Here is a 16,239-nt window from a genome sequence, read left to right as displayed (position 1 = left end):
GTCATGCAGAACACTAAACTCTGGTCATCCAAGTGGTGACCAGCACTCTCCGGGATGCATTAAGGGGCCTTCAGACTTAAACAAGAGCAGTTCTTAGGACACATATGCTGTTCCACACATTTCTCTCTTTGATTCTGCAGGAGAGAACATCAGGATCATGGACAGAAAATGCTGGAAAAACTCAGCAGGTCAAACAGCATCTGTGGAGAGAAAAACTGAGTTAACATTTCGAGTCTGTATGAATCTACTTCAGAACTAAAGAGAAGCAATAATGTGTTGAAATTTATACTGTTTAAGGAGGTGGAGCAGGTGAAGCTGGATAGAAGGCCAGCAATAGGTGGGGACAAAGGAGAGATTGACAAAGATGTCATGAACAAAAGGACAAAGTGGGTGTTAATAGTAGTGGTAAGGGCTAAAGGAGATGCTGATAGTGGCATTAAGGAAAGAAAGCAGATTGTGATAATAGCAGGACAACGGTAAGCACTCTGAAAAGAACAACATGAACAAGTGAGGGGGTGGGGTGGTGGGGAAAAAAGATTGAAGATAGGATAAAAGTTGGGGATAACACCATGAATAAATGAATAAAAATGAAAAAATATATAAATGGATAAAAAATAAAAAATAAAAATTAGAATATAAAAATGAATATTGAAAAAAGGGGGTAAAAAAGGGGTGAGGATTGAGGAGAGAGTTCATGGTCTGAAGTCGTTGAACTCAATGCTAAGTCCAGAAGGCTGTAAAGTGCCTAATCAGAAGATGAGGATGTTCCTCCAGTTTGCATTGGGCTTCACTGGAACATTGCAGCAGGCCAAGGGCAAACGTGTGGGCATGAGAGCAGGGTGGTGTGTTGAAATGGCAAGCGACAGGAAGGTCTGAAGGATATATTATGGGAGGGCAGTCAGGAGAGAATTGGAATACGCACAAAGATACAAGAGCTAACAGGAAACAGAGGTGTCTGTGGCTAGCCTGGTGCCGGTTCTTCGCTGAAGGAACTACAATAACAACAACTTATTCAGCACTTTAACATGGTTCAATGTTCCAAGGCACTTTGTGGTAGTGTTATCAGAGAAAATTCAACATTGAACCATATAAGAAAACATTAGTACAGATGACCAAAACATTGGTCAAAGATGTAGGTTTTAAGGAACAGTTTTAAAGGAGGGGAGAGTTAGAATGGGAATCCCAGGAGGAAATTCCAGAGTTTAGAGTCAAGACAGCTCAAGGCCCAGCCACGAATGGTACAGCAGAAAAAAATTGGAGACGCACAAAAGGCCATTATTGGCATAAGTTTGTTGAAGTTTTTGAATCTAATAGTACTTCGAAGTAATATTTTACGACATGTTCATCAATGCACCATTTCAACAATGCAATTAGAATCAACAACTTTTCTAAATCCGTTCCTCTTGACAAAATGAAGAAACAATAAAAGATGTAGAGAAATAGTGTGACAAATTAAACAAAATAAAAGAAAAATGAGCGCAAGAAGCAATAAAGCCAAGATGTACCGCCAGTGAATATTGGTATTTAGAACATTGATCCAAAATCTCATAACCAATAATTGCTTCTGAACTTAAGTGGTGTACTTAATACGGTATGTAAAAATGATTAAGAAAATACGGAAATAAAATTAAGTATTTAGTCTGAAATATTTGGTTCTGAAAGTAGAGCAGTGAGTGAAAATATGTTTAAGTGTATTTATCTTGGGAATCTTACTTGAAATTGCTGTTAAGAAGGTCTTCTCCCCATTTCATATCATTGGAGCAGTTGAGGGAGCTATGGCAGCCATCAAGGATCATTTGAGTGTAGTTGACAAGAGAGTCTTGCACAAGATAGCGGAGAGAGTCCTGAAGGTTATACCTGATCATTTCCATCAGCATGTGCAGCTTAGATTTGCGATAAACTTCCCAGTTAGACTCCCGTAAGTTAAACCAACCTTTACGAACATCCCATAGGCTGGTACGCAAAACTTTCTTCAATGTATTGATCCAGCTATCGCTAAGAAATAGCTGTATCTGAAACCCAATAAGAACAGTGGAGTTATTGCCACTTAATAAATATTTTTAGATATAGTATGCCTAAATAACTATTGCTATATTAATCTTTATATACCTTAAGAAAGTTTAGTATGAGAAATGCCATTCAGCTCATGTACTCTAACCATAGCTCACGTTTGATTATGTCTTATATGTCCTGCTTTTGACAATCCTAACTCTCTGATAAAAAAACAAATGGTGCTGTTACTCTCTCTATAAGCCTTTCTTTAAATGGTAAATGATTATATATAGTCTTTTAAAATCTACTTTCTATCAAATCTATTTCTACCATCTGTTTACTGTTACTAATTTTTACAGATTCCAATTGGAGAGTAAATGAGTGAATTAGAGAATAAATAATCAGCTTGATTCAATGACAACAGACCTTGAGACAGAAGGTTGTGGGTTCAAATTCCACTTAAGGATTTGAGTTCATAATCTAGGATGACGCTTTTGTACTGAGGCGGTGATGTATTGTTGCAGGTGCCACCTTTTGGATGAATCACAGAATTGTTACAGTGCAGAAGGAGGCCATTCAGCCCATCATGTCTGCACTGGCTCTCTAAGCATCTTAACTTAGTGCCAATCTCCTGCCTTTTACCCGTAACCCTGAACATTGTTTCTATTTAAATAATTATCCAATGCCCTCTTGAATGCCTCAATTGAACCTGCCTCCACCACACTTCCAGGCAGTGCATTCCAGACCCGAACTACTCACTGTGTGAAAAAAAAAATTCTCACCTCGCATTTGCTTCTTTTGCAAAAAGACTTTAAAACTATGCCCTCTGGTTCTCGGTCTGTTTACGAGCGAGCACAGTTTCTCCCTATCCATTCTGTCCAGATCCCTCATGGTTTTGAAAACTTCTATCAAGTCTCCTCTTAGCCTTCTCCTCTCCAAGGAAATCAGTCCCAACATCTCCAATCTTTCCTCATAATCAAAGTGTCTCATCCCTGGAACCATTCTTGTAAACCTCTTCTGCACTCTCTCCAATGAATTCACATCCTTCCTATAGTGTGGCACCCAGAACTGTACACAATACTCCAGCTGAGGTCTAACCAGTGTCTTATACAAGTTCATCAAAACCTCTCTGCTCTTATACTCTATGCCCTATTAATGAAACCTAGAATACTGTATGCTTTAGAAACAGCTCTCTCTACCTGTCCTGCCACTTTTAATGACTTATGTACATATACACTCAGGTCCCTCTGTTCCTGCACACCCTTTAGAATAATATCCTTTATGTTCTTTGTACCAAAGTGCATCACCTCACACTTCTCCACATTGAACTTCATATGCCACCTATCTGCCCACTCCACCAATGTGTCAATGTCCTTTTGAAGTTCTACACTGTCCTCCTCACACAAACTTTGAAGCTGTCCCCTGTACACCAAGATCTAGATCATTTATATATATCAATAAAAGCAAGGGTCCCAATGCCAACCATGGGGTATCTCCACTACAAACCTTCTTTCAGCCCGAAAAATACCCATTAGCCATTACTCTCTGTTTCCTATCCCTCAGCCAATTTTGTATCCATGTTGCTACTGTCTCTTTTATTCCGTGACCTATAACTTTCCTCACAAATCTGTTGTGTGGCAATGTATCGAACGCCTTTTGGAAGTCCGTATACACCACATCAACAGCCTTTCCCTCATTAACTATCTTTGTTACCGCTTCAAAAAACTCCAGCAAGTTAGTTAGACACGGTTTTCCTTTAACAAAGATGTTCACCACTTGTTCAAATGGATGCCAAAGAAATCCCACAGCACTTTTTCAAAGAGCAAGGAGTTCTCCATAGAGCTGACCAACATTTATCCCGCAACCAAAATAGATCAACTGTTCATTCATCCCATTGGTGTTTGCATGACCTTTCAGTGTGCAAACTGACTATTGCTTATGCCTACAAAAGAGTGATTACGCTTCCAAAAGTAATTCATTGGCTGTGAAGGTCACCCTGAGAAGGTGAAAGGCACCATACAATGCAAGTCTTTCATTTTTTAAGTATACCCACAAAACATTGCCTTTGTGCACGAGTGTGAAATGGGTGATAGCCAATCGGTAGCCTGTTTTACAACTTCGTAGTTTTTATTTCCATAATCTGTATAAAAATGGTGAGAGATTAAAGCAGGCTATTGATTCAGCATCACCCTTTAAATACTATTATACAAAATCAACAATGCTCCCACAATATTTGGATGTTTGGGTGTAGAAGATTTTAGAATGTTCTGTAATTTTAATCATGAATTTACATAGAATTTACAGCATAGAAACAGACCATTCAAGGCATAGAATCATGGAATCATAGACTGGTTACAACACAGGTAGTGTAATCCACATCCTAACCAAGCTTTCTCCCCCTTGTGGGAATGTACCCAAATGATATCCTCATTGAAGGCAGCCTATTGTTCAACTACAGTTTGCCTGCCAATCTTTGATTCCAATTTAACCAGACCAGATCTGTTCTCACCCCACTGAAAATGACCCTCTCCAATTAATTATTTTTATTTCCATATTATTTATTTTCCACAGCCAACATAAACTTTATGATTCTATGATCACTGTCCCCTAAATATTCCCCTCCAGACACTTGATCCACTTGTCTCACCTCATTCTCCAGGATCAAATCCAGCAATGCCTTCTTTCTCATTGGATCGGAAACATGCTGATTTAGAAAATTCTCCTGAACACACTTCAAAAACTCTGCCATATACACTATTATCCTAGTCTGTATTAGGATAATGAAAGTCCCCCATTCAGCCCAACTGATTTATGCTGGCATTGCTGCTCCATTTAAACCTTTTACCATCCCTCTTCATCTAACCCTATCAACATATCCTTCTATTCTTTTCTCCTTCATGTGCTTATCTAACTTTCCCTTTAATGCTATTTATGTTATTTGCCTGAACTACACCATGTGGTACTGAGTTATACATTCTAATCACTCTTTGAGCAAATAATTTCTCCTTATTGAATTTATGATCCCTAGTTTTGGTTTTCCCACTAGTGAAAATAACTTTAATATCTACCCTCTCAAACACTTATATAATTTTAAAGACACTCCTCAACTATATATTTTCTAGAGAAATGAATCTCAGTTGCATGTCCTGGCAACTGTAATTTCTCAATTCTGGTATCATCATGTAAATCTTTTTCGCAACTTCTCCAGTGCTTCTAAATCTTTTCCTAACATGGAGGCCAAAACTGTGTACAATAATCCAAGTATGGTCTAGGTTCAATATAGGTTTAACTTCTCTGCTTTTCAATTCTATCCCTCTTGAAATGAACCCTGGTGCTATGTTTGCTTTTTTATGGCTATATTAACCTGTGTTGCCACTCTTAGTGATTTGTATTCCTAGATTCCTTTGTTCCTCTGCCCCATTAAAATTTTTATTTTCCAAGCAGTATGTGGTCTCCTTATTCTTCCTACCAAAATGTAACACCTCACACTTGCCTGAATTGAAATTGAATTGCCAATTACACACTCATTCTGCAATTCTGCCAATGTCTGCTTGTATTTTGTCGCAGCCTTCCTTAGTATTACTCCAAATTTGGTGTCGTCCACAAACTTAGGAATTGTACTTCCGAGATTCACAAGTCCAAAGTATTTATGTAAACTGTAAACAATTTTTCCCCAGCATGGATCTGTATATAATATCACTTCCCACCTTTTGCCAGTCTGAGTAGCTACCCTTAACCCCGACTTTCTGTTTTCTGTCCTGAAGCCACCTGCTATCTAATTTGGTGGCTGTTGCTGACAGCATATGCTCTGACCTTAGTCATGAGTCAATGTGCTACTTTATTGAAGGCTATACTACATCTACTAGATTATCCCTGTCCACTATTCTGTTACTTCTTCAAAGAATTCAGCAAGGTTTATGAAGAATGTCCCTTTTTTGAAATTATTTGAAATATGTACTGACCGCTCTTTGTTATATTTTTGGTCACTAGAAGTTTTTAGTAAACCTTTCAGTAAAGATTCATCATTTTTCCTACCACAAATGTTAAAATAACTGATCTATAGTTCCCTGGATTTGTTCTATCTTCATTTTTAAATACAGGTAAATAGGAGGTCTTGTGGTGCTGTGGTAGCGTCCCTACCTCTGGGCCAATAGCTCTAGGTTCAAGTCCCAAACCAGGTCTTGCTAGCCACAAAAGGAATGTTCATGACATGGTTCGACTGACTGATAATCAGCTGAAAATCCTTCCACCTTGTCCCAAAAAATGTGTGAAGATATGCTAAAAAGATATAACTATGACAGTAATTATCCAGCAGCCCTCAGATTATTGAGACTCCAGGTTACTGATGAACTCCAGGGGGAGAATTTTCCCCCCGTCAGGGGGGTTGTGCAGGGGCGGGCATGAACCTGATCGGGTCCCTGCTGCCATTTTACGTGGGCGGGCCAATTAAGGCCTGCCCTGCGTGACGCGTGCCCGGAAGCGCTGAGCGATCTCTTTGCGGGCGGGGGGGGTGGGATTCCCTGAGTTGGGGCCTGTGCTCTTTCACCCATGCGTGCGAAAGAGCACAGAAATCTCCCTGAGACACCTCTGTTTTAAAAAGCTGAATAAAGAAAATAAAACATTTTAAGACATGTCCCCTCATGTGTTAGTGTCTCATGAGCTGGGACATGTCAATTAATATTTAAAAAAATTTTTACTCAATTTATAAACACTTCATGAAACCTCATCCCGCCCGTGGATGAGGTTCCATGAAAAATGCGAAGGCCGGCTGGGCTCTTCACCTGCCCGCCAACCTTAAGGTTGGGCGGGCAGCTCAGTTTATTGGTTTAATTAGTTTTTAAATGGCCTTTATAGGCCATTGACAGTTCGGCGGGCGCGCAGCCAAGTTGGCTGCGTGCCTGCCGAACTGAAAATGTAAATGACGCGCGGTGAAATCAGGATATCTGCCCAACGACACCGCGCATCATTTTATGTGTCAGCGAGCGGGCCCCGCCCCCGCTCACCAAACCGAAAATTCTGCTCCAGATTACTTAGACTCCAGATTACAAATGGGCCTTAAGGGGTGGATTTTATGGGGTAACGGATTACCCACCCGCACTCCCACCTCCCCCCACCAACATAAAAGTCAGTCAGCACCTCACCAGTGTGAAATCTTATCTGGCTGCCCCTCAGTGACATTACACGACCTTAAGTAGTACAGAGCAGGGCATCGACCCCTCAGAGACAGGAAGTCCTGCCCTAGAGAGCTGCTGGCCAATATAATTGGCTGACAGCTCTTAGTCCCAGCAGCGCTAGAAGGCAGTAGTGGCCATTCTGGGATTACAACCAGTCCCCATGAAGAAGCGAAGATGACTCCCAGACTTCAGGTAAGTCCAGGGATTTTGGGCGGGCATGGCTGTGAGACCCCAGCAAGGCGGAGTGGTGGTCGAGTGAGAGAGGCCGGGGGGGAGGAAAAAGGTGCTGGCACCATTTTGGGGGATACCCCTTCCTTTCCAATAGTGGCTGCGCTGTCAAAGCTGCCAGGCTGCCCGTCTTGCTTTTGCCTTGCCTCACAGACCAAAAAATTGTGGTGGAGACAGAATGATGCCCTTAAGCAGTAGTTAATTGCCCATTTAAGGGTTTCAATAGGCCTATGAGTGGGTGGGCTGCCTGTGCCACTGTAGTGTGGGAGACAGGTCAGGGGTAGGCAAGGAGGCTGTGGGCTGGCCACCCACTGTATTTTATATGCTCCCCGCCTTCAAAAATGCCAGCAGATGGGGGAGCCATAAATTCACCCCTAGATTATTGACAGACTCCAGGTTACAAACAGACTCTAGGGGCACGATTTTCTCCTCATCGGGCGGGCGTGACGGGCGAACCCGGGAGCAGCTGCGAAATGGTCCGCTTCCCACGATTGGGCTCTGACTGCTATTTCACGCTGGTTCGCCAATTAACAGCCAGCCATCGTGAAACACGCGCTGAGAGCCTCAGCACTGCCAGGGTGGGGGTGGGAGGAGCACGAGAAATGAACTTTGTGCATGCACGGGGGTGTGCTCACTGAAAGCTCCCTGAAGGGACAAAGTTGCCACAGGTAGCTGAAGATTTTTTAAAACAGAATTAAAGATTTCAAAAATCCGGGGAAAATGTCCGCATAGTGGACTCAAGCACCTTTAAACAGTGATTATTAAAATCTGGCCCAACCATTTAAAAAAATTTAATTACAGAAACCTCATCCTGCCCGTGGATGAGGTTTCCTCAAAAATACAAAGGCGGCCTGGCCGATTTGCCCGTCCAACAACCGTAACATTGGGCAGGCAGGGAAAAACACAGGTTAGCTAATTGATTAATAGCTTTAAAAGGCCTCTTAATTGTCGACGGGCACGCTGTCGACTCTCGCGCGTGCCTGCCAACCGAAATATTGCACAAGTGCACGATGATGTTGGGTCGCTACCCAACGTCATCGTGTGCTAATTTCACACTCAGGCGCGTTCCCACAAACTGAGCTGAAAATCCTGGCCTAGATTACTGATGGAATCCAAATTACTGAACTCTACATTACAGAGGGATTCCAATATGTAAGTACCTCTACTAAGACTTCTCTAGTTTTTCTTTCTAATGGAAATCATCTACACAGGTGATTTTAAACTCTCTAAGTTTGATGAGTTTATCATTTATCTCCCCATTTTTTATGTTAAATGTTTTTATATCTTTTTTCATCTGTTTCTCTAATGTCATGTCTATTTTGTTAGGCTCCCTGGTAAATATTGATGCAAAGAAATTGTTCAATATTTCTACCATTTCCAGGTCATTACCTGGAAATTTATTTTGTGCATGCCTTAGTTACCCTATTTCTGTTCTGATTTTTCTTGCGCTATTGATGAGTCTGTTGAATATTTGACCATTTCTTTTTATATTCTTTGATACTTTAATTTTGTAGCTCCTCTTTATCTTCTTAAGTTTTTTATAATTCTTTTTCCAGTGGTAAATTAAAATATCCAATGAGATATTAATTGGAATTATTACAGTTTACCACCAAGATAGCTGCTGACCATCGCAGATCAACATAATTTAGTGATGGAATGCTGAAAATAAAAACCGCAGAAGACAACAATTTTGTGAAGTTGAAACATTTTAGTGAAACAATACATTTAACAATGAAACAGAGGGCTGTCAAAAGTCCTGGGCAATCATTGCTATAAAATTCTGGAAGCCTTCTAAAGCTACCAAAAATAATCAGAGATCAGCAAAAACATGCATTAATGCTTTCTCAGTTTGATATAGAATTTTTAAAAATATAATAATATAATATTAATATTCAGTTACTATTCAGGGATGTGGGCTTTTCTGACAGGCCAGCATTTATCGTCCATCCCTTAATGCCCTTGAGAAGGTGGGGGTGAGCTGTCTTCTTGAACTGCTACTGTCCCTGTGGGGTAAGTACACCCACAGTGCTTTTAGGGCGGGAGTTCCAGGATTTTGACCCAGCTAATCCAACTAATATTGCTGCCTGAAATAATTCTAACATGCCAGAAGCAATGATTGAAAAACACTTCATTCTTTTAGCCGATGGAACGCACATATCCTTGGAGAACTTAGCTTAACATCCCTTGTTCCTAACTGCATCCCCACAAAAATGCCTGTCTTCTTCTGAGTTTTTGATTCACAATCAACAGTAAATTAAATTAATTTCTTAAGTAAAATAATAAGGAAAGAGGCACCATCTAAACCATTACCTGTGCATGAGCCTGGGACTGCATCTGTTCAAATTCCTCCAGGCGAACACCTTTTATCAGGGTCACAAAAAATAGAGACATGGCTGCCACTTTGTTGCACTCAGCATGTACTTTGCACAGGGCTTTGATCACTTCTGGCTTGGTCAACAAAGTGTTAAAGGAAAATGCCTTTCTGTTTTGAGAAAATGGATAATCTGGGAGTTGTATACGTCCTAGGGAGACAGAACAATGTAAATTTTATTTTCAGAACAAAAGGCACAAGCTCAGGTTTAGTTGATGGTACAACTAAGTAAGCAGAAATAGACTGCATAACTGAACAGACCACTCATTTAAACACTTAAATCATTGCAAAGATTAGAGTAATTTGCGGAAGTGCAGATAGTTTTGTAATGTATAATATTGTTGCAAAAAGTGATCTTTTTTCAATCCTCGACAGAACTGAATTGTCTCCCGCCTGAAGTCAGTGGATCCCTTGTGGTATAAAAACAGAAAATGCTGGAAAAACTCGGCAGCTTTTTCAGATAAGTTAACGTTTCGATTCCGTATGACCCTTCTTCAGAGTCTGAAGCTTGAAACAGACTTGAAACGTTAAATCTGTTTCTCTCTCCACAGATGCTGCCAGGCCTGATTTTTTTCTGCATTTTCTGTTTTTATTTTCAAATTTCCAGCATCTGCGGTATTTTACTTTTATTTTGATCCCTAGTGGTGTCTGTTTCGTCTTGCGCTCAGGGTCTAGATAGGGTTTCTTTGGAGTTTGCCTGTTACCCTAAGAATGCTACCATAGACTGTTATTCCTAAAAACCTTTCTTGTTTATTTACAGATCTATGTACTTCTCAGTACTCTACATGAGGTTGTACTTTTGCTTCCCACCAGATCTGTTACTTAATCATGTGACATTGCATCATAGTTACATCAGAATCAGGTACTCTTGATGTTAACCCTTTACTCTACAGTGTCCAGTACACACCTACTGGCATTGATGTCATTTGCATCCACTTTGCACATGAGACAGTAGTGCTGCAGTTAGATGAGGCCCAGGAGTTAAAACAGCCCTGGCCTCAAGCTAAATCTGTAAGGTTTCCCAGCCATCCTGTACCTTGCTTCCCCTTGAACGCACCCCAAGTTAGAATCAGGACTAGGGAGTCTGCATTCCTCATCTGCTCTGATGAGTGTCCTAATGGCTGAATGCAGAATACAGACTGGAAAACAAATCTGCAGCCAGTCTCCTTGATGCAGTACATGTTTTAGGGAAAATGAAGTGAAATTAATTTTATTTTTCTTCCCTACTGAGATATTCAAGTCCATCTTGTGTCACTGTGGTACAATGTTAAAAATTAGAAATGAGATGCCAAAAATATGAGTACACATAAAGAACAGTGGAAAATAACTTGGATAGATTGTGAGAGTGGTTAACAAAGCATATGAAGTCTCGGGGTTCATAGATTGCAGCATTGAGTACAAAAGCAGGGAACAAGGTTCAAAATACACAGGGATGGCAGGCAAATTCACTCTCGAAAAACCCCAGAAAACCCGTGAAACTCAATCATTGGGGTGAATGAAAGAAAAGTCACCTCCCATACGTGGGAGAGACAGAAGCTGTGAGGAGCTGCACCTCCAATCACAGATTCTGTCCCTCCCAATCTTGCTGGTCCTCCAGAAACAGAGGGCAGGATATTGAGTTTGGCGAACGGGGGGGGGGCCACTCGCCGACACATAAAGTGACGCGGGATGATGTCGGGTGGAACTCCTGAGGTCACTCCGCGTCATTTCAATTTTCAGTTCGGCGGGGCGCAGCCAAATCAGCTGTGCGCCCACCGACCTGTCAATGGCCAATCGAGGCCATTTAAAAACTAATTAAAGTAGTTAAAGGACCTGCCCGTCCATCCTTAAGGTTGGCGGGCAGGCTGGGAGCCCTGGCGGGCTTCAGAAAAAGCATGAAACCTCATCCACGAGCTGGGATGAGGTTTCATGTAGATTTTTAAAAATTTAACAAAAGTTTAATTAAAAGTGATGGACATGTCCCAACTCATGTGATAGTGTCACATGAGGGGACATGTCAGGGAAATTTTATTTTTCTATATTTCACAATTTTAAATTTGGCGCTGATCTTCCTGAGGCAGCACCTAGCCTTAGGGAGATGAGTGCGCTCTTCCGCGCACATGCGCGAAAGAGCACATTCTCGGCTTAGGGAATCCCCCCTCCCACACAGGGAGCGCATAGCACTTCCTGGCAGACATCATGCTGGGCGGGCCTTAATTGGCTCGCCCACTTAAAATGGTGGCGCACCTCCAATTGGGGGTGCCGATCAGAGCCGCGCCCACACGTGCCTGTTCCTGAACTTCCCCCCCAAAGGGGGGAAAATTCTTCTCAGAATCTGTGATTGTGGGAACAGCAAGAGTGGGAGAGCCAGAGATGAATTTTTTTCCCGACTTGAGAAAAAAGTTCGCCTCTCAACATTACCTACCAATAAAACGTTTTAAGCATTCTCTATGTAGCAGTTAATGACTCCTGCCAAGTATATGAAAAACAGTTAGAAAGCTGTTTTATCATCTAGATAAAATTATAAAATAAATCAGTGTTATATACTAGGCATTAGAGGATATTGTGAGTACTGAATATAAATTGTCAGAGGTCTGGAATTGTCTATTGAAACTACATCTTCTTATGTCTGTATAGTTTTCTTAATGTGTCAATAAGGCAGTGAATGAAGATTTGCTGATGCAAACAGTGCCTTACAACAAGACCATGAAAGAATTGCCAGAACAAATCTGATAGGTAAGCACTGTGAGTTGGCAATATTTTCAGTCACATAAGCCAAAATTTTCCATTTGGCGGGCGAGCAGAGCAGGTGCTGATGCGGGCAGCCGCGGACCCAATCTCCACCCGCGATTGGGGCCGTGCCACCATTTTGCGCAGACAGGCCAATTAAGGCCCTCCTAGCGCATTTCCGACTCCCGTGAAGAGCGAGAGTCTGAAGTTTGCGGTGGATGTGTACAGCTGGGTCCAATGGCAACCCGGATCTGTTTAATAAAAGGCCTGGCAGCCTCCTTTAGGCTGTTTGCTATGGCCAGCTGTAGGGGGTCTGCACAGTAGGCCAATGTTGAGGGAAGGCCAGAGGAGGAGGGCAGGCTGCAGGGTGTGGCCCAGGAGCAGGGCAGGCTTCAGGGTAGGCCAGCAGTGGGCCAATGTGCCCCTCGCTTTTCTGATGATTGCCTTGCTGCCCTTCTCGAGGAGGTGGCAGCACGGCGGGAGGTGCTGTTTCCCCAGGATGGAGGAGGAGCACCCCCCCCCCACATGACCAAATGTGCCTGGGAGGAGGTGGTGGAGGTGCTGAGTTCCCGCGATGTGGTGTGGCGATCCAGTGCCGTAAGCGCTTCAACGATTTGTTGCGCTCTGGAAGGGTGAGTACCACGTTGGTGTTGGGCATTTAACCCAGCAGGTAGCCTTAGCCTTTGAGGGCCCCCCCGCCAAGTCTTACTGTCATGACTGCATTGACTCATGTTGGGCATTTGTCGCACGCTGGGTGGGCAAGCAAGTAGTGACCATGCTCACATCAGCCTCAGTGGTTCATGAGCAGATGGATTCTCCCCACACCATGTGTTGGTCTTAGTCGCACATGACTAGTCTGGGGGCAACCTGCAGAATATGCAGCTAGGCGCATACTCAGAATTCCAACACATGTCCTATTCACGGTGATGAGATTGTGGAAGGGGAGCCTCAAGGTATCGTGGCCAAGAGCCATCTGGTGCCCTTGGCCCCGCACCTAGCTGCGCCTCCTTGCCATGGGAGCTAAGACTGTGTGTTTCTGAAAGTGATGGACACAGAATGTGTCCAAGGTGGCCGTTGAGTTGGGGGGGGTTGGGAGCAGTCGGATTACATTTTTGTGACCGATCAGCAGTAGCGTGGAGAGGAGGCACTGGACGCCTCAAATGGGCCACTGTGGTTGGGGTGTGGCGTCCGCATGCAGAATACATGTGCGATTAGCCCCAATGTCTTCTCTGTTTTGCAGGAGAAAAATGTGCACAATGCTTATTCGTGTTTGCGCACTGGAGGCGGCCAGGCCCAGTTGGTAATATTGAGCCGTTTTGAGCAGGAGGTCCTGGAGCTTGAAACGCGCATGCGCCCAGGTCCACAGGTGTCAGTGAGGCCGGGGTGGAACGGCCAGGTAGTTGAGGTCCACAGTCACATCTGCTCTGTCTTCCCACCATCCATAGCACTGATGATTGTTGGAATCGTTAATGTAGCAATACTGCTCATACACAGACTAGAGTCAGACGTGTGGGTCATTGACAAAGGTCCCCCAGCCCTTCGAAGATGTGTGTGTCCAGCACCTTCCAAAGTCGCCTTATCCCATTTCTGACCACTATCCCCATGGCCTTGTATGCCATGGCATTGCAACTGCACATCCAAATACTTATTACATGTTAGGAGGGTTTCTGCGTCCACCACCCTTTCAGGCAGTGCATCCCACATTACTGTGTGCAAGAGTTCCTCATCACCTCACCTGTCAAATTCATGCCCCTTATCTTAAATAAATGCCACCAAGTTAGTCATCCCTCCACCAAGGGGAAAATTTCCTTTCTGTCCACCCTTTCTATGCCCCTCATAATGTTATAAAGCTCATTAATGTCACCCCTCAATCTCCTGTGCTCCACGGCAAATATCCTATGCTATGTGTCCTCATAACTCCAACTCTCCAGCCCAGCATACATCCTGGTCAGCGACTTCTGCACTTTCTCCACTCTAATCACATCTCTCCCATGAAGCGCTGATCACATCTGCACGCAGAAGTATAGCTGTGGCCTCGGCAGCGTTTTCAGCACTTGCAACATGACCTTCTATTCCTCGGCTAATAAAGGCAAGTATAGCATTTACCTTCTTAAAATGCTTATGTACCTGTCCTGCTACCCTAACAGGTTTGTCGACATGCCCAGCAAGGTCCCTCTGATCCTCCTTACTTTCCACAGTCCTACCATTCCTCGTGTATTCCCGTACCTTGTTTGTCCTGCCCAAGTGCTTCACCTCACACTTATCTACATAACATTCCATTTGGCATTCCTTAGCCCATCTGACCAGCCTGTCTGTATCCACCTGTAATGTTTGGGCCTCCTCCTGACTATTTGTCACCCCACCAATGTTCGTCTCCTTAGGCTCTGGAAGGTTGAGCACATAATGAGCCTGGGGGAAATGATGAAGTGTGTGGATGCTAACTGATCCACTGTCCTTGTTGTTATTTTCAGCATCATCAGAGCCTGTCAACCAGGATCAATTGCAGATGCCCCCTCTCACACCTGAGGGCTCTCAACTGTCACCTGTGTCACACTAATTCTGCTAGGCAGGCACCAGTGCAGATACTAGCACATCGGTGGGAATTGCAACATCGGCTAGTGTCCAGGGGCACAGTGGAGAGGACACTTCACAATCGCTGGAGGAGATGGCAGAGACAGGGAGTGCCAATGGCACCAGCAGCCGAAGGACTGCAGGGGATCAGGTACATGCTGAGTTGGGGCGTGATGATGTACCTCTGGAGTTGTCCGCGACACAGCAGCTGCAGGAAGTGCGGCTGGGTGTGCGGGAGCATCTGGCAGTGTTGCATGAGACCATGCTTTGCTTGCTGTCTGTGGTGGAGGAGTCCACGCAGAGCATGAGTGATGCCATGAGCCTCATGTCAGAGCATCATGCTTCCTCCATGGAGAGAGTGGCGACTCTCGTGGAGAGGGGCTTCCAGGAGAACAGGCAGCTTCTCCTGAGGGTACGCTTGGACCTGCAAGCCCTCACAGTGCTAGTGGCCACAGCTGGTCATTGGCAATGTGGGAGATGGTCTGGGCACCATGTTTCCCAGCTTGGTGCCCATCCATCTACGGCGAGCAGGGAGGTCCGAAGCAACCTCACGTCGGTGCAGCAGCTGCCTGTCATCTCTGCGAGCTCCTTTCAGGGTGCTGCAGATGAGGGCAGCAGCTCCTCCGCCCCTCTCCCAGCGACAGTTGCATCCGTTGAGGCTGTGACGACTGGGAGATGCCAGCTGTGGCACTGGCCGCTCCCTCCAAGGAGGGGCCAGCGCAGGCTCCACGGGCCAGGGGACGTCCACCAAGGTCATCGAGGCCACCAGGACAGCAGAGTCAGCAGGCTGTCTCAGGAGCCACTCCGAGCGATGGGGCGGCACCAAGAAGTAGCACCCGTAAACGTAAGCATAAGGCACCTTAGGCACACCACGGGTCTCTCACTGGTGCTTTTGTGTTGGCCCTAGATTAGGGAATTATTTATTGCTGTTGTAAAAACATTTTGCTTTCATTTTGTTGCACTATATCATGGATGAAATTAAATCCAGATGTGTTACCATGGCTGAGGGTGACTCCTTTGTGCTGCATTTATATGTTTTACAGACATGTCATGAGTGTTTAAGTGGACATTGAGGTTTATGTCCAAAGCCCTTAGTTGCAGCTGATGAAGTGGCAGATAAAGCACTTAAATGCCGTGTATGGAAGCGCCAGGCAAGGCTGGTCCTCCTGATACATTTGTGTGGAGCTAGCTGAA

The 16,239-nt window shown here is 44.0% G+C and overlaps 1 protein-coding gene across 1 annotated transcript in view; it reads right to left on the bottom strand.

Annotated features, from left to right (window-relative positions):
• Window positions 1-16,239, bottom strand: part of dnah1 (dynein, axonemal, heavy chain 1) — a 532,475-nt gene that overhangs the window by 469,035 nt on the left and 47,201 nt on the right. The window contains 2 exon segments of the mRNA XM_078543835.1: window positions 1,714-2,012; window positions 9,705-9,916. Coding sequence (XP_078399961.1) covers window positions 1,714-2,012; window positions 9,705-9,916 — 511 coding nt within the window.

Source organism: Cetorhinus maximus, chromosome 6 (assembly GCF_964194155.1).
Source record: "Cetorhinus maximus chromosome 6, sCetMax3.hap1.1, whole genome shotgun sequence".
In the NCBI taxonomy this organism is placed as follows: Eukaryota; Metazoa; Chordata; class Chondrichthyes; order Lamniformes; family Cetorhinidae; genus Cetorhinus; species Cetorhinus maximus.
The sequence above is the reverse complement of the archived record's forward strand: the minus strand, read 5'-3'. Positions and strand labels throughout refer to the sequence as shown.